The 18,692-nt window shown below is 38.8% G+C and overlaps 3 protein-coding genes across 3 annotated transcripts; 2 read left to right on the plus strand and 1 right to left on the minus strand.

Moving 5' to 3' along the window:
• Window positions 1-210: 210 nt before the first annotated feature.
• LOC112085343 (uncharacterized protein At3g43530-like) lies at window positions 211-1,588 on the plus strand. Its single transcript, XM_024154551.1, has 4 exons — window positions 211-486; window positions 562-1,009; window positions 1,175-1,368; window positions 1,487-1,588. Exons 1-4 carry the CDS (start codon window positions 211-213, stop codon window positions 1,586-1,588), a joined length of 1,020 nt encoding a protein of 339 aa, XP_024010319.1.
• Window positions 1,589-10,526: 8,938 nt separating this feature from the next.
• LOC112085344 lies at window positions 10,527-13,261 on the plus strand. The gene is made up of 8 exons (XM_024154552.1): window positions 10,527-11,019; window positions 11,085-11,320; window positions 11,512-12,270; window positions 12,340-12,390; window positions 12,460-12,585; window positions 12,834-12,908; window positions 12,996-13,052; window positions 13,154-13,261. Exons 1-8 carry the CDS (start codon window positions 10,527-10,529, stop codon window positions 13,259-13,261), a joined length of 1,905 nt encoding a protein of 634 aa, XP_024010320.1.
• A 1,909-nt stretch (window positions 13,262-15,170) lies between these two features.
• Window positions 15,171-17,145, minus strand: LOC112085345. Its single transcript, XM_024154553.1, has 7 exons — window positions 17,128-17,145; window positions 16,756-17,008; window positions 16,341-16,375; window positions 15,796-16,245; window positions 15,647-15,698; window positions 15,507-15,563; window positions 15,171-15,256 (listed from the first exon to the last, which is right to left on the minus strand). The coding sequence occupies exons 1-7, from the start codon at window positions 17,143-17,145 to the stop codon at window positions 15,171-15,173; spliced, it is 951 nt and encodes a 316-aa protein (XP_024010321.1).
• Between the last annotated feature and the right edge of the window lie 1,547 nt (window positions 17,146-18,692).

Genomic DNA, 18,692 nt, shown 5'->3' on the forward strand with positions numbered 1-18,692 from the left:
TAGACAGCAAACACAAATAAGAAGAGGGAAGCTTGGTTTGTAGTGAATGGCGTACCAATTTGCTATTTCCCTTAGAGAGCATGCCCTTTTGTGTGGATTAAACTGTCTACCGTACCCTGAGGATGAGAGCATAGGAAGTTCTCATTTAAGAATAGATATTTCTAGGAAACCGTCCCCTCCCTTGCTGCTGTTGAGAAAAATCTAGAGTCGATGCGAGAGCTAGCTCATCCTGATCGGTTGAAGATGTGTGTCGCCTACTTCTTATCCTCTATAATTAGTGGGAAAACAAAAAACGGTAAGGGAGCACCATCTGTTGACCCCTTATTCCTGAGGATTGTGGATGATCTTGAGGCTTGTAAAAGGTTTCCTTGGGGTAGGTATTCATTCGATGTAAATATGAAGGATATTGAGCATACAATGAGGCATTTCAAAGGGGTCGTCGAAACAGATGCCTGGACATTTCCAAGCTTTGTTACTCCCTTGGAGGTATGTCACATTATAAAGAATTTGTAAGTATGTAATACTATCAGCTTAAGTGTAATTTGTTGGGTTTATGTGTAGTTGCTAGCTTTTGAGGCCTTCCCATGTCTGAAGAACAAATACAGAGACGAAGTTAGAGGATCAGAGAGGGATTGTCCCCGGATGTGCAGGCAGAAGTTCCAATCATTCACCCTAAAAGGTTTCCCTTTGTCGGAACTCTATGAAACACTGGGTAACACTAAGGTCATCGAGAGTATACTGCAACTATCCGAGGATGCGGTAATTATGCTTGCTGGAGTCATGGAGATGAATGAAGAGGAAGATGTCGGAGATATCGTTCCTGAAAATTGGACGAGGCGTTTAGTTAAGGAAAAGAAGCCGATATTCTGGAAAGAGATATGCAAGATCGATGTTGATGCCCGAGATAATAAGGAGTGGGTAAACCATCCGGCAGCGGCTAAGAATAATGTGGGGACGGAGAATGTGGCGCCTCTTGGATTGGTGGAACAGATTCAGAGCCTGCAGAAGAGTATGGGCGCTCAGTTTCTCCGAATCAGTGCCCGAATGGATGGCTTTGATACAAGACTCTGCTCTGTAGAACAATATGTAAAAGAGACAAGAAGAGAAAGGGAAGGACCAGGAGATGAGGGAGGAGAAATTTTTTGAAATGATGTAGAACTTGAACATGAACAAGGTGGAGAGAAACTTGAAAGTGTGGTGACAACTGAGAAAGCGAGGAAGCAGAAACAGCCGAAGAAGAAGCAGAAGGAACCGGAGCAGAAGGAGGCAGAGCAGAAGGAGGCGGAGCAGAAAGAGCCGGAGATGAATGTCGCGGAGCTGAATGAGGCGGAGATGAAAGAGACGAAGCAGAAGGAGGCGGAGCAGCTTGTAGCCTGATCTCCATACCTGCTTAGAACTAAAGAGGTATTGAAGTTTGAAGAGTAAAGTCTATGGTAATACTTAATATTTTGTGGTAACATTATGTTGTATTACTTGGTATGTGTAGGTTGAACCAGACGGTGCTGACGCTGTGAATGCAGAAGTGGGTACAGGTAAACGGAAACAAGAGCAATCGAAGCTAGGGCCAAACACAAGGCAGAGACGTTAAGTCTCCTTTGACATTTGATATATGTATTTGTATTTGTATTGAACTGTATTAGGGTGTGTACTTCTATTTTTATTATTGATTTTGGATTATTAAAAACTAAATATTGGAAAACTTGGTATTATTGGTAAAACCACATGAAAATTGTATAACCTAGTATTATTTGGTGTAACTATCTTAGTATTATTTGGTGTAACCACTTATATATGCGGAATACTAGGCCTAAACAGTTCGAGTTAAAATTATTATAATAATGTTTATACACAACATAAGGGAGTACAAAACATTACGAATTGTATACATAAGGAATCCAGAACATACAGAAGTACAAAAAACAAAAAAACATAAGACACAAAACAACAGACAAATTCATCAGTTGACCATTTCAGGAAAAACCCTAACTACCCGGTACACATATAGGAAGAACCTTCCGCATTCGCGAGTTAAGAAGCAGTAGTTGCAGATGTTCCCTGGTTTATACTCATCATTCCACCAACGCTCCTATCGGTTAACTGTACCACACGGACAGTGGATAAGAGTATTGAGGCGCGGTAAAAAGCGACGGTGGCTTTCATCAAACATTTCTAGCAACGCCATTGGCCAACCAAGATATACTTCTTCAACGAGCTCGCAGTTGCACTTCCTTATTGTTTCCCGGCTTAGTTTGATGAGATACTCATCACCCTCGGGATGTTCCATAACAAGTTTCATGATCATCCTGTAAACATATACTGCACGCGTGTACCCTCTATCCGCCGCATCCTTTATCAGTAGAATCTCACCAAAATTATGTCGATGAAAATAGAGTTGCATACCTCGCATGAAAAGCATGCCTGGATTTCGTGCATCATAGAACTCTCTGAATACATCAATGATGATATGGACATCTTGATCCACTGGATGACTCATATTAAAAGGATCAACTTCAGCGTAGAAGCAAGAGCCTCTGGTGCAGTCGTTGAACCTATGACAAATCGAGCGAATCCGTATTTGGTCACCAATTGTGTTAGCCGACTTTGCCAGAACCTTTTCCAGTAGTTCGTCTGGTAGGACTAGTAGGTACGAGTACTCTGCGATGGATTTATCTATGAAAGTGGTCGAGGCCGAGTTTTGTGAAAGATCTGAAACCCTAAGAGAAAATGATGGATTTTATAATATAAACGGAAAATCTGAACCCTAAGAGAGAGGAGGAAGGAAAGAGTGATGGATTTGGGAAAGTAATGAAGAAGTAGAATTGATTTAGGAACTTCTTTCTGTATGGATTTGATTAGCGAACTTATAATAGAAAATGGAGGAAATGAGTAGTCTCGTTGAGTAAACGCGATCGTATGAGAGAGAGGAATAACTGCTACTCTCATTAATGCGTTATTGAAAATATATGATTTTTACTCATATACTGCAATATTCGGATATTTTTCTGGATTACTGAGGTATTCAGATATTTGTCTACTCAGCATTTACTCACGTGAGAGGAATTATTTATTGTATAGACACGTTGCATGGACGAAAGATGAGGAAAGAGGGAACGACGCGTTTATTTATCTCTGTAAAAGTAAATAAATATATAATAATAACTGTCTAAAAGATAATCACGTCGCGTTTCATTGTTGCATGGATGAAAGAGAGAACGGTCAAATTAGTGTTGGTAGTTGTATCAGTCTTACGACAGTTAATGAAAGGTTATTGCTCTCATGAACTGCCGTAAGACTGGTACAACTACCAATACTGTATTTGATTTTTACCACTACATTAAGTAAAGAAGTATTTTTGGATTTAATTAAGGGAGAGAGAGATGTGACTTTTAACTTCTCCGCACGATAAGGCTGAACGGTTGAAGGGTATTTATTCCATGAGTTGCACCCTAGGGTTTTTCTTTCTCTTTCTATAAATATAACTCAGTCTCTCTCTCACTCATATCTATCTTCTAAATCATCTTCTCTCTATTTAGTGCTATCGTTGCTCTCTTTATCACTTCAAATTAGCCCGTAAGTCGTGGATCATGACTCATCTGAGGGAGTTGCTGCAGTTTCTGGTGAGTGAGTTCAGTGCAGGGCCGGTGGCAGAAGACATTTACGAATGGCAAGCAACGCTGTTGGGCCCCCCTAGGAGTCCATACGAAGGGGGCATCTTCTTCATCTCCATCCATTTCCCACCAGAGTACCCCTTCAGACCACCAATGGTGTCGTGGAAGACGCCAATTCTGCACCCCAACATCGACAAACCCCGCGTCTTCCATCTGCTACTCGTCACCGCTACCTAGAGGGTTGAAACAATGGTGAAGGAACTCTTCCAAGCGCTCTATGACATGCTGCTTCACCCTAAGGTGAAGGAAGAGGACCACTACCTCGAAGACATCGCCCGAATGTGCGTCTTGGAAATGGAGAGGTTCGAGAAGGAGGCCCGCTTGATGACCGAGGCACATGCCATGAATTAATTCATGGCGTTTTCACCCTAAAATAATGAATTTTATGTTTTACTGTTTTCCATTGTAAAATATTTTATTATTAAAAAAATATTATTGTAAAATATTTGTTTATAAAAAAATTATTATTAAATCTACATGTGTTATTCTATCCACTATATTATCTCAGTCGATATATAAGTAAACCCTAATATATCGGGATAACTCAGTATCATTTGGTGCAACCACTTGTTTTTCGGAAATTTGAAAATATGTAATACTCAGTATCATTTGGTGTAACCACATGTTTTTGAAAAATTGAAAATATGTAATACTCAGTATCATTTGTTGTAACCACATGTTTTTCGGAAAATTGAAAATTTCTGGAAAATTAAAAATATATAACACTCAGTATCATTTGGTGTAACAACATATTTTGAAAAAATTGAAAATATGTAATACTCAGTATCATTTGGTGTAACTAAATGCTTTTCCGAAAATTGAAAATATGTAATACTCAGCATCATTTGGTGTAACCAAATGTTTTTCCAAAAATTAAAAATATGTTATACCCAGTATCATTTAGTGTAACCACATGTTTTTCCAAAAATTGAGTAAGTCTTGAGTAGAACCATGAATCATAACTACTTGTACAGGTAGATAGTTAAAGAAACCGAAGCCACAGCAAAAACATATAGAACTACCATGTCCTTAACTTCCTTAAATATCCTATCTCGTCGCGTCTATTCGAATTCTCTATCCATTTCCTTCAAAACCCAGTCACAAACCACTTCATAAAGGAGAGCATGAGACCTCCTTGCCTCAACCATTTCCTCCTTCAGGGTGTTTACCGATTCATGTAGCTGGGAAATCTCCGTCGAGTGAATCCGGTTCATTGTTCTAGTCCAACCACTCCGGCCTTGCATCTCGGTCAAATCATACCGAACATCTTGAATCTCTTCTAGCATCGCCTCATCACACCACTTGAAAAGATGATATCCGAGATTCTACATGATACAAGCCGTATAGATATTTTTGGTACAAAATTAAAAGCAATCAACAACTGAACTTGCCTTATGTATTCCGTATTGCAAGTGAAGAATCTTCTTCACCGGATCCAAAACGGTGTGGAAAGTTTTGATGATTGATTGACGATGACAATAACAAAATAGCGGGCTTTGAGAATTATCGTACAATTCAGGTGGAGGGCTCCTGCTTGAAAGCTCCGAGTCAGACAACGAGCCGAGACTTGGCATTCTTGCAAGAAATAGTTATTTTGCAAAAACTGAGTGTTTTGTGTTTTGATTGTTTTGTGCTTAAACCCGGATATTTTATTGAATTTTGATGTTGGGGAAACTCAAAATTGAAAATATCTGTTTTGGGGGGGGGGGGGAAACTCAAAATTGGAAATGGCTGTTGGGGGGGGGGGGGGGGGGGGGGACCAAAATTTGAGTTTCGTGGAAAAACCCGAGAATTAATAAATAATTGTAGGGGGGTCTATTTGTTCCAGCCTATTAGACACGTGTTCAAGTAAAAACACATGTCGTTTATTGTAACTGGGAATTTAAAACGTAGTTGTGCCTTGTTTTCCAGTTATACTCATCGTCCATATAGTTGTACTTTTGGTGAATATACTGTATTCGCAGTAATACTGAATTTTAAATAATATATTCTGGTTATACGATTCATTAGTGGTTATAAAATCAATTTATCAACGTGTTCATCAAACAAAATTCGAGGAAAATTATGATACGTATTCTTTCCATTATTGATTGCCTAAGCTTGACAATGTGACTATAGAAGCATAAGACACTTAAATGTCGGGTGTGGTGAGATTCGTATCATTTGTTCATAATTTTTATTATTTTAAAACCCTGGTCCGTAGTCCCTGATAAGTGTTACTATAAAAACGACCATATTTTAAAATACTGATTATTATCGTGGTCGTATTTTGTCATCTCCAAATTATGAAATCAGTTTAAATTGGTCTATTGGTGGTTAAGGGTTGGTTAACCTCTTCTAAAACGACGCCACATGGAAACGAGTATCTTTTAATCTTATTTTCTATTATTATAATAATATTCGACCTGACACATGGACACGTGTTCAGGTAAAGAACACCTGTCGTAACTCACGTGTGGCTGACATAATTTATTTTATTATGGACACATGTCGTTTATTGTAACTGGGAATGTAAAACGTAGTTGTGCCTTCTTTTCCAGTTATACTCAGCGTTCACATAGTTGTACTTTTGATGGATATACCGTATTCGCAATAATACTGAATTTTAAATAATATATTCCAGTTATATGATTCATTAGTGGTTATCAAATCAATTTATCAACGTGTTCATCAAACAAAATTCGAAGAAAATTATGATACGTATTCTTTCCATCATTGATGGCCTAAGCTTGACGATGTGACTATAGAAGCATAAGACACTTAAGTGTCGGGTGTGGTGAGATTGGTATCATTTTTTCATAATTTTCATTATTTTAAAACACTGGTTCTTAGTCCATGATAAGTATTAGCATGAAAATGACCATATTTTAAAATACTGATTATTATCGTGCTCGTATTTTGACATCCTCAAATTATGAAATCGGTTTAAATTGGTTTATTGGTGGTTAAGGGTTGGTTAACCTCTTCTAAAACGATGTCACCTGTAAACAAGTCTCTTTTAAAAAATATTTCCTATTATTACAATAATATTCTACCTGACACATGATCACTTTCTCTTCTTTTGACGAACATTTCATCGGGTTTTTAACTTTTAGACGACATTCTCTGACCTTAAAGTACTACTTTCACTTTTCTTTTACACAACTTTTTCGCTTTTTCGCTCTTGCTTCTCCTCCCCAATTCACAATTATTTGTGTTTGACAGAACAACAAATGTCCGTACTAAACATTATAACTAGAGCGTAGTTATACCAAGTTTTCCTGACCAAAACTAAACATTTACATTGTTGATACACTTACAAGCTACACATCATTTTATTTTATTTTTTAGCATTGTTTACAAATTGTCTATTAGAAAATAAATTGTCTACTAGAAAATAAATAGTCTAAGTAACAACAAACACTTCGATTTTCCATCAAACTTCTTAGAACATCAATTTGAGAGAGAAAACAATAGATATGCCACTCCATTGCGAAGAACAGTGAGAGTATCAATTTGGCCACTCCTTCAGGAACCTCATAATAATTTGACTGAATTTTGCCGCCTGCATTGTCCAGTAGCAAGTATCTCACATATTGGTGGGTTCCTCCATGGATCCGTATATAACAAGACAACTGTGGGGTAAGTCCATGTTTCCGCAGTGCAAGTTACAAGCTTTGTGAAAAACTAAAGTAACATTTTCTTCAAACACTTGCAGAGGGTTAGCGTTGAAACCCCTCGGGCTTGAATGTTCCATTGTTCGAAGCATTTGTACTGCCTCCGCCCGGGTAGTATTTGTCACAGATGTTAAGCTTACTTCGCATCTGGACATGATGAGAACAAGCATTTTGTGGCAGTATTTAACCATAGAGCATCCCACTTCCACTGACTCCTTAATCATAGCCATCTCTGCCTAGATATTACGGTCATAGAAAATAATTGAAAGACCTTTTTCAAATAAAGCCGTTGGATTACCTGCTGCCAAACATCTGTCCTTAAACATTCTCATCTATGCCATATCAAAGACCCAAGGTAAGAGCACGGTTAACAGATCCACGCTCCGTAGGAAGATTGGATCCTTGGAGATTTCGTTAAAATTCCTAAGGGCCACTTTAGCAAAACAGTAATCTCGTACGCAATTACTTATTATCATCTTTAGTATTTTGGTTTTCATCTCGATGGGCAAATCATAAATCCCTACTTGCTTTGCGATAGGAGACAAAATGTGTTTCAGATACTTCTTGGGTCTATGTTAAATAAAATAGGGCACAACTCCCTAAAAACTCTTGGAGTCACCGTTGGAAAACGAAACGACACGTCGTTTGTATTTTTTTGTTTCATTTTTTTATTTCTTTATTTCATTTTTTTTTTAAAAATAGTAAAACATCACATTTCCAAATACAATAGTCGACTGTAGTTGTACCAAGTAATCCCGAGTAAAACATCACATTTCCAGATACAAGATTTCAGAGTAACTAAACTACGTTATCACCTGCAGTACTTTCAGAGGCACATGCAGTACTTTCAGAGGCACCTGCAGCATTTTCAGCTCCAGCATTTTGACCTGCAGTAAAATAGGAATGAACTCCATTAGATACAGAGCGACGCTTATTACTCGTCTTCGCCTTCTTAGACTTCGGTCGACGCTCTCCAACGGATGGATGCCTTTTCTGCTGTTTTGCCCCCCTCTGTTTCTCGTGTTCCAGGGGTAAAGCACTCAATTGCTTTATATCATCGGATACACCCAGTGTGACTTGTGTGGGACTGGATAAATCGTTCTGTTATAAGCAAAAGCCCACTGCTCGGTTAAATAATACTTCGAACACAAGTCCTCTACGTTTATATCCTCTTCTCTCTATGGCCGCTTCATGTAATGCTCTAGTGCGGCTAAGGCATGCACACAAAGATACTTGTCTATATCAAACCACTTGCACAAGCAAGTTTTACTTTTCAATTTCACCGTGTAATTCATCCCATCGCTTCCGATTACACTGTATTCAATCTGACTGATGTTTAACTTGGTGACAGTTAGCCTCTTCCATTCAGCACATCTACTGTGAAATATATTCTCCTCAAAGGCCACCAGTTTACGTCCTGGTGGCGTAGAAGCAACCTCGTTCTTTCTCGGTAGCTAACTATTTGTCTGCTATGTTTTGAAGGGATATGTTGAGCCTAGGAAAACCCGATCTGAAGCCTTTGTCAAATAATGTGCTTCCGCAGATTCGCGATGCAGTCGTTGTCATTTTCCAAAAAGTTGGTACGGTATCTGCCAAAGACGCTTGTTTGTTTGCTTGTTCGTGTAAGTTCCTGAACCAAACATTCAAGGAACCATCTGTGATCAGCTTTCGTGAGAAGGCCCAGTTTAATTTAGAGCTACCCTACATTGTTTGAGTCAGAGATTACATTAGGTAATCCAATTGCACTCTATATCCGCGGCATGAGCAGAATAACTGTTGCCGATAATATCGAAGGTTCTCTGAGATGTTTAACCCAGGCGTCTAAAGCTGGAGTTGACTCGGCGACCTTAATGTTGGCAATCTGTGTTACCGCAATTGGTCACTACCCATGGGGGATGTAAATGTTAGACCGTGTATTCGGTTGGAGAAGTAGAATGGAACACATGATTATCATTGGTGAGAAAGTTATGGATTTGATCAAGAAAATGGTGGTGCCTGATGCTCATATATCTTTGCCCCACATTTCTGTTGATTTCCCCATCTGCCGTTTGAAGCATGAGCTAATGTACTATGAGCATTGCTACCTGTATGTTCAGTACCACCATGCAAAATTTTCTTTAGACCCATAGGTTTCCGATATTTCAGTCCTTATTATGTTTGTAGTTCAGCATCTCTAATGTAGTTGACTATTATTAGTTGTCTACTGTAATCGAATACATGTTGTGGGTTATTATGTGTTTATTGTTATCAAGCTACTTAGTGTAATTGCCTATGTTTTAAAGTTAGTATCTGAAAAAAATTATATTTAATTAGGCACCTAAATTACTTTAATTTGTATCACAACTGCTTTAAGCACTGATAACCGTTTTTTTAATTCTAAAAAAACCGTAGAAAAAAACTTCCTTTACTACCCTTCATAAGTTCACTCTGTCATTTCTCATTTTTTCTTCTCTCAGACCACGAACTTATTTTGCAACTGTCATTTCTCTCTTCGTCTTCCCTGTTCTCTTTCATATTCCCAAACGCCTTACTTTAACCTAAAAAGTCTCCTGGTCACCTTTGCTTCTTTCCTCGCATCGGAACAGCCATCCGCCGCACCAATTAACGACGACCCAGTCGCCGTATCTCTCCCTCCGGCCACATCTCCTTTCTGGTAACTGTACATTTCTCCATTTAGTGTATTTTCAGTTTCTGTAGATCCCGCTTCGCCACCGCCGTCGTACGCACAAGTTGTCATTGAATTTTGCAGATATCAATTTTTAGGTTATGGTCTATTAGTATATAATTACCCCAGTAGTCGAGTCGTATATTTTCTGTTAGTATTTCTAATTAGAGGCTTAATTGTTATCGTCTCTTCTCAAATAATAGATCTATGTTTTTTGTGTTTTCGTTTTGTTTTGCTCTCCTCTAGGTTTTTCTGGGTAAAGTATGAAATCATATGTTCTGAAATTTTTTAGTTAAAAGTACTCATTTATAATCAAACAACTATAATATAACACGCGATTCTTTTTGTTTGAGAAATTAAACATCGGTACAACCTTCGAGTCTATGTCATATACAATTTGTATACTCGATTATACTAGTCGATTATGTTCACCTGGTAACTGATTACTAATAGTCATGTATTTACATATACAGTTCTCATCTTCATACGGTAGTTGATGACCTTTAGTTAAACTTTTTTGTGTCCAGCAGTTAAGCTATGAGCCGGTTTCCGAAAAGACTGTTTGCCTTAGGCAACGAACCGGAGAATAAGAAGGTGAACACCTACTTCCAGCTACATTATCTTGACACAATAAGTTATGCTTTGGAAGAGGACCATATTGAGAAGTTGTCCTTGTCCCAATTTGGAAAACTTATCGAAGCAGGCAACAAGATTGCATCATCAGTGAGATTCCTTCACTTCATTTTGTCAAGGCAGCTGGTTACAAAGAAGAATAAAGAGGTTTGGTGTCTCTTCGCTGTTCAGCCAATTCGCTTTTCTATTAGGGAGTTCGCTATTACGACAGGTTTAGATTGCTCCAAATTGCCTCCCCCGAAAAAGCTGAAGGAAGACAAGGTCAGTGAGTATACCATTGAATTATTTGGTTCTGATAGGAATGCAACCCCTGGATGGATAGCGACAACCCTTGCTGGCCGACCATACAAAGACAAAGACACCAGATTTAAGTTGGCGTGCTTACTCCTCATCGATGGTATTGTATGTCCTACTTCTAGAAAATCTTTGGGGTCGCAAATCTTTTGATCTGACCATTAACAGCATCAAATCTAGGACAGCTACCACATCGTACCTTTGTCAGCCAACATGTGCTTTTCAGGATTTTCTACATGCACTACAGATGGTCGTTTTGGAGTGTGCTAAAAGCTAAATCAAGCAAGCCTACTTTGACAGATGAAGAGGATGAAGAAGATGAATCCCCAAGTATACGTCCTGGTGCTATGAAACCTGTTAACATCTCTATGCCTCATGTGAAGTTTCTCGACAATAATCAAAAGGTATGTTAAACACATTTAAATACACAATAGTTGACTACTATTAGACAATTATCAGTACACTGTGATGTCCTTCACCCATACAGGGTTTCTGATTAAAACCGTAAAAAGTAGACAATAATTGACTGTTTTAATAGTCAATTATTTATAGTCATATAGACAGTAGTTGTCTACTAACCTATTTGCAATTTCAGGTGGCTGTCAAAGCAATTTTACCGGACGATGAACATCTTCTGGATGACACCGATCTGGAGTTTGATGATGATGTCCCAGACGAAAGCGTAGACAACTTAGTGGCAGCAATCAATAACGGTCAAAACTTTTCAAGGAAGACATGGAATGGCGGTGAAAAAGAAAACCTTCATATAAAACATCCTAAGACACCAGCGTCATCTTCCCGGAATACATCTTCCGATGTGGATTTAGATACTGCCGCTTCTTCCATTGTTGATAAGGTTAAAGGTGCTAATGCAGTGGTCTTAACAGAGATAAAAAGCCTTCGTGCAGATTTTGTTGTACTCTGTTCCGAAGTCTCGTCCACTTTGTCCACTTTTAAGGAATATATTCAGAGCCTAGAAGGCCCTTCATCCCAAGTCGGAGCACCTTCTAAAGGAAAGCCTGCTCGTAGGGTCAAATCGACTACTAAGAAAGTGAAGCACGTTAGATTTCAGCAGGTATCTTCCTCTGAGGAGTCCAAATCTTCCTCTGATCACGCTACCAAGACCAAAGATTCAAGCAGTACTTCTGCTGAAAGTAACGACGGCTTTGATAGTACTGTCGGTGATGGTGTTGAAGCTAATGATGGTGATGACCAAGAAGATAGAACGGAAGATGATGATGGTGTAGACGTGTCTAACCAAATGCAAGTCGATGTTGATGACGTCCAAAACGATGTTACTCTCGCGAGTAACCAAATTGCGTTTGTTCTTTCTGATTTATCAGAAACTGTACAGGTAAGTAGGCAACTATTAGTATGCATATATGTAAAATGCACTTACTTACAATTTGTCTCGTTAATGTAGGTCAACGTAGACCCTTCAGAAACTCAGCCTATTTTGTCCCCACCTGTACAGGTAAGTAGGCAACTATTAGTAAGTATATACTCAAATGAGGTATCTTGTGAATTTATTTGTTTATGGTAGGTCAATCTAGACCCTTCAGAAAGTCAACCAAAGGTCTCGGAGAATCAGTCCGGCAGTGTTAACACACGTCAAATGGGAGACGATGGGGTTACACACGTCAACACAAGTGACCCACCATACGATCAGGTTTATCTAACTAGTTGACTACTATATATAAAATAGTTAATAACGCCGATCATATTGTTTATTCACTACCTTCGTAAGACAAGCTGGCAGAGCAGACAAACACCGTTGAGGATAACTCTATTCACGCGCCTCTCATTTTTGTACTCCCACCACAAGGACCGGTTAGTGCGAGTAGTTGCTTATTTATTATAGTTTATCGGTTATAAATGATGGTCTTAGTAATCAACTATCTGCTGTAATAATCTCAGGTATTAGAGGCCAACGACCAAACCGATGTCAACGACGTTGCACCTATCGATTCTGGACTCCCACCTCAAGATCCGGTTAGAGTGGAATAGTTGCCTATCTATTATTGTATATGGTATAGCTTATGGGTCTTAGTAGTCGACTATCTGTGTTAATATACTAAGGTTGTAAAGGCCAATGACCAAACCGGTGCCGACAAAGATGTCCCACCAGAACCACAGGTTCGTTAAGTAGTCAATTACTTTCTGTAAATATACGTGTGAAACATAGTCTGTTATATAAATAATAGACTACATTTTTATTGATTACTAATGTATCCTAGGACATGCTGGAGACCCAAAACACTATTCTTGAACCTGCAAATCCCGAGGCAGAGATCGAAATTCCAGCAGGCGTTGATCCTCCTGGTTGGTCACTTGGTCTTACATAGGAAGAAAAACATATGGCCCAAACATCTAAGAATGGAGCAGAAGGACAGGGAGCTATTCGCAAGAGTAAACGACTACCCGTGCCTTCATCACAGATGACCGATTTTTTAGTCCCCTGACCTAAACGTGTTAAGAAGAATGAGAAATTGGTTGATCTGTCGCACTTCTTTCCAACACCAAACTTTGAACAAGTCATCTTCCTCCAGAGTAGAATGAAAGACACTCGGTGAGTAAAAGCTTATTTGTTGTTGATCGGTATTTGACGGCAGATGACATTATCTTTTGTTTTATTGGTATCTGTAGGAATTTGCCTAGCTGGGATGGGATTGTCCTATCTGTGAACATTCTGAAAGAAATCGTCGATTTGAAATACCCGATTTCCGTCATGTTAATTCATTTAAATAGTTAACTATTTCTTCATAATCATTAGCTGACTTCTTCTGTTTGATATTTTTTACTGTAGACTATCGACAGCGTTATTAGGTTATTCCGTCATCAACTGGCCGAATTGAACGACGATCGATGCACTTATGATTTTGTTGAGTACACGTTCCTTCACAGCATCGTTGAACTCCTTCCGCAATTTACAAATCCCCCGAAAAGAAATCTGTCTCACTCCCTACTGGTTCAGCTGCATACGTCAAAACCAGGTGCTCATGGTACACTCAGGTTGCTCGCATTTATTGTCCTTACAAAGTTGATGACCGATACTAGGTGGGTCTATGCATCGATTTCGAAAGCCACGAGGTTATGGTATTGAATGCGTATGCGACACTCAAAGAGATGAAACTTAAGACAAGTGTTGCACCACTCGCACAGTCTCTACCACATTTTATCAGGACGGTGGCATACAATTCAGAGATGAAAGCCGACGACCTAACGCCGTTCACAATAAAAAATTGTGAACCAATGTTCCAAACATCGGCATCTGGTATGTACTACTTCTATTTAATAGACAGATACTTAGTATGCTATTACATGTAGTTAACTATATTTTATTTTGTGTTCTCAAGGTCATCTCAGTGTGCTGGCACTCATGTCTCTTCAGTTGCATGCTGTCAATATGCCTGTAGACAATGTTGTGGGTGATGATATTGTTCGTGATGCATCTCTGAAGTTTGCGTATGATCTCCTATGTTTGATCGAGCCGCCTTCTCTAGCCGACGTCGTAATTCCAAAGGACCCTCCTTCTTGATCCGCACCATATTTCCTAGTTGTTTTATGAACTTATTCTCTGTCAGACATCTCATTTTGGCTTTAGGGACTTATCGTTTTATCAATTTGTAATGTTTGTGTGTGTTCTAAACTTCGTCATTATTAACTATTAATAGTCGTCTATTATTTACCAACATAAATCCTAATGAAGCATTACTAATAGCTAGGAGAGTAGACTTTCAGCGTAAACAAACTAATTTCTTACTACAAGTAGCTGATTATCACGCCAAAATTTTATCAATGTAAATCCAAATGCACAATTAATAAGTGTAAGGGAAATATATTTTCTATTGTAGGGAAATTATTATTAACTACAAGTAGATGTCCATCACGGGGAACTATTAACCAAAGTAAATCCCAATGCAGCAGTAATGACAGTATTAATTACATATAAGTAAATGACTTTTACGCGGAACTATTTACCAAAGGGAATCCAAAATCCAAAGAACATATTTTTAGCATAGTATTGAATTCAGTAATAACAAAATAAGTAGGGGAGAAAAGTATCTGAGGCCTTACAAAACAATATCCAATATCCAAATAACATATTTTAGGATGCATAATACCAAAAAAGCTTCAAATTAGCAGGAGATAAGAACCGACATAAAGTGTTGACCCTTAACTTGCATTTGAAGTGCATCATATCCGATTCTTTCTGCCTCATTCCAATATAACCCCTGCCACTTGACTTACCTTTCATGCACCAGAAGTTTGCATGAAGCTCTGTTGTGACCCTTTCCAAGACACCTGCTGCAAATCCTCGCCGTCTTCCTTGAACGCCTCTGTTTAAGTGAGAGAAAGACAGTAGACAATTACGCCAACCGTTTAGTATATAAATCATGTAGTCGATTACTCGGTAGACGTATACTAACATATGTAATTATTACCTTCAGCTCTCCACGGGATGGGATCCTTGTTTTCCTTGGTCGGCCTGGGGATCGGCGCATCAATGGTGGAAGTAGTTATGTCCCACCAGAACTTACAGGAGTTGGTACTGGGTGGAAAGCTCTTTCATAAAGGGATCTCCGGTACCTTGTGGTGTACACCTCCCCACAAGCTTATCAAGCTCAATTTTGCTGCACGAAGAAGCTGCCATTGCATGACGGCATGGTATGAGAAGCGTTTGAAACTCCCTGCAGCTGGACGACTTTAAAACAAGGTTCACTTTGAACCTTTTCCCCTGTCTGTTTTAAACTTCGTACTCATCCTTTCGACCACAACCACCTACATATCAACATAGTCAGTTACAAGTAGTCGTATACAATAAATAACTGGACAGTTTTACTGGTAACTGATAGTTTAGTAATCGTCTACTATTTACCTTTAACTCGGTGCAACTATAAAAGTTATCGTCCATCAGGTCACGGACTTCCGGATTGATACCATGTTGCTGTGCCGCGGAAGCAGCTTTCCTCCTTACAAACCAGCTGATAAGACTCATCCAGATGGCCTCAAGCATCAAGATTAGTGGGAATTCCCTACACTCTTTCAAGACTTTGTTGAGAGACTCGGCAACATTTGTAGTCATAACGTTGTACCGTTCGCCGATGCAGTATGCCCGCGTCCAGTGTGGTAGGCCTAAATCCGAGAAGTAATTCGCACAGCCAGGACTTACGCTTTGTAGATCTGCAAAAATCTGTTGGAACTCGTAAACAGTATACGCTTTAGCAGCTGAGACCATCAGACCAGGCAACCGGATTTCTTTAAACCGTGCGGTGATGTTCCTTGCTAGGTGAACAAGGCACGCCCCATGGCCGGCAGCAGGGTACACCTAGATTACCAGAAAGACAGGTGGTTATTAATAGTCAACTATATATACCATATTTTATGTTATTTGTAATCATAGAGTAGCTGTCAATTTCGTACCTTTTTGAGACCAGAGTAGATGCTCCCGTGTCTGTCTGAAACAAACATAACATCACGATCATTGGGAATGATAATTTTTAAGCAATTGAAAAACCATTAATAAGATGCATCGTTCTCTCTGTCCACAACTGCATATGCAATTGGGTAGATCTGAAAGTTCCCATCTTGAGCACTGGCACATATGAGACAGCCCCCATATCTGCCAACCAGATGGGTCCCTGCACTCATAGAGAGGTATTTGTACTTAGCGACGTATACTTAGTAGTAAATTGTGTATACTTAGTAGTCAATTATCAACGTAATCAATTATCAACGGCATGGTATGAGAAGTCGATGTATGCTTAGTAGTCAACTAGCGATGTATACTTAGTAGTCAACTATCAACGTAGTCATATAATTGTAGTCACTAACTTACCATCAATAATCACCACCGGTCTTAAGTATTGGAGTCCAGCTATTGAAGCAGCAAACGATATGAATAGGTACTTGAATCTTTGACAACCATTTTTGTCCACACCGAACTCTGTTTTGCAAACTGTCCCAGGGTTAGAGTTCTGCAGATTCTTCAAATAAGAAGGGAGCAATGCGAAACTTCCAGAGACTGATCCAAATGCTTTCTCCAATGCCAGTTCCCTGCATCTCCACGCCTTCCAATATGAAATGTTGACCTACATTTGGTAAGTAGACACAATACCAAAAATATCAGTTATGTCCTGTAAGGAGTCAACTAGTTATAGTCAGCTACACTGATTGGGATTTTGAAGAACAAGATGCCAGAATAATCAACCTGGAACTCCTGAAGCATGATTCGCTGGATTTTGATTGGGTTGGGTCCTCTCTGTCCTGCGATAAATCTTGTCTGGATCAGCTCACCAATCACTTGGATTGTCGCTTGTTTGTGATATTTCTGATGGGCTTGCGGGACTAGGGTTGTTTTTTAACAAGCCCGTTGGTCCTCCAAAAGTTTTAAATTTTTAAAACTCTAGTGCCTGCAAGTGCACAGATGTACGTTGTAGGACTTAGGGTGTCGATCCACAGGGAGGATGTCTAATCCGCGAGAAACAACAAACTGGGAAGTAAGCAAACTCATAAACTAATAAAAGGTTTGGGGTTTTTGGTTAACATCCTAAACTAAACCTAATCTAGTATTCACAAGAAATGCAATGCAGGATGAATTGTTAAAAGAACATCTAAAGCATATTGACTCAAACTAAAGACTCTTAAACTCATAGGTGGCGATTTAGACTTCTCCGGTTTACTCTAATTGATGTATGATGTCATTTCCAATTAGCTTCCGGGCGATTTATCTTCATCTGTATATGGGAATCTGCATTGAACTAGAATAGACATATGTATGATTAACCAACTGTCGTCACCTTAATCAACTAATCTCTTAGATCTAGCAATTAACTCTCACTCTCATGCTAAACTTAAGATCATGCATTAGATATTGAATTCGTCTGCTCACATCTTCTATATAGGTAGCTTTCGACTCCTATAGCGACTATGTTCTTCTAAAGCTAGGTACGGATGATCTGATACAGCACTCTCGTCACAATAAGTCAAATTTCTTGTAGTGTGCACCCTTCTCAAAGTCCGGTTCCTCTCCAGCCAAACAGATTACAGCTAACTTGTCCAGCCTCTCACACTCTTCTTCATCAGACGGGACTGCACCAATAGTCAACTAGCGGCGGTTTATGGGAGTTTTCTTGTTGGCTATTTATTTGATCCCAAGGGTCCCCTCCACTAAACCTATCTGTACAGTTCGACTACACGACAAACGCCATTTGGGAGGGCAAAAAGTAACAAAAGTTTACGTTGGTAGTGTTTACAAAAGAAGGTAGCGTCTGCGCTTTACTAACTTCGTGTAGTCCCTATTGGGCTCAGAAAAATCTATGTCTACTTTTAGGGAGCAATGGGTATACTGTCTTTTCCACCCCCACTTTCTTGTTGACTTCCGCTATGCAGTGAATTGACTGCTTTACGATGTCATGTAACTAATTCGTGCCCTGAGACATAATATTGATGCAAATCACTCTAATATATATTACTTATCGAGAAATTCAAAAATTAGTTTTTAATCTAAAAAATAATTTAAATTTAATTTAGATATTTGATTTAATTTAGATATTCGAATTAAAATTATACAGTAATATGGAAACGGCTTAGGATAATATTTTTATAATCGATGTTCTTTGTGAGTCGGTTTGTCAAAACATACCAAATAGTGGCCTGATTCAAGCCATATTAAAAAGATAAGTAAACTCATTCTAATATTTAAATATATATTGGTTGTTTAGTAATATATATTCATAGAATAACAAAATTTATAATTATAATTACAATTACATC

The sequence above is a fragment of the Eutrema salsugineum genome, unplaced genomic scaffold (assembly GCF_000478725.1).
Source record: "Eutrema salsugineum unplaced genomic scaffold, Eutsalg1_0 scaffold_3, whole genome shotgun sequence".
Lineage (NCBI taxonomy): Eukaryota > Viridiplantae > Streptophyta > Magnoliopsida > Brassicales > Brassicaceae > Eutrema > Eutrema salsugineum.

Coding starts and splice junctions, on each gene's coding strand:
- LOC112085345 (XM_024154553.1), bottom strand. Junction 16,246..16,340: donor TCTACTCTGGTCTCAAAAAG/GTACGAAATTGA, acceptor CTGGTAATCTAG/GTGTACCCTGCTGCCGGCCA. Junction 15,257..15,506: donor GGGGAGGTGTACACCACAAG/GTACCGGAGATC, acceptor TCACTTAAACAG/AGGCGTTCAAGGAAGACGGC.
- LOC112085344 (XM_024154552.1), top strand. CDS start 10,527: ATGAGCCGGTTTCCGAAAAGACTGTTTGCCTTAGGCAACGAACCGGAG. Junction 11,321..11,511: donor TTCTCGACAATAATCAAAAG/GTATGTTAAACA, acceptor TTGCAATTTCAG/GTGGCTGTCAAAGCAATTTT. Junction 12,391..12,459: donor TTTTGTCCCCACCTGTACAG/GTAAGTAGGCAA, acceptor TGTTTATGGTAG/GTCAATCTAGACCCTTCAGA.
- LOC112085343 (XM_024154551.1), top strand. CDS start 211: ATGCGAGAGCTAGCTCATCCTGATCGGTTGAAGATGTGTGTCGCCTAC. Junction 487..561: donor GCTTTGTTACTCCCTTGGAG/GTATGTCACATT, acceptor GTTTATGTGTAG/TTGCTAGCTTTTGAGGCCTT. Junction 1,369..1,486: donor AGAAGGAGGCGGAGCAGCTT/GTAGCCTGATCT, acceptor TGGTATGTGTAG/GTTGAACCAGACGGTGCTGA.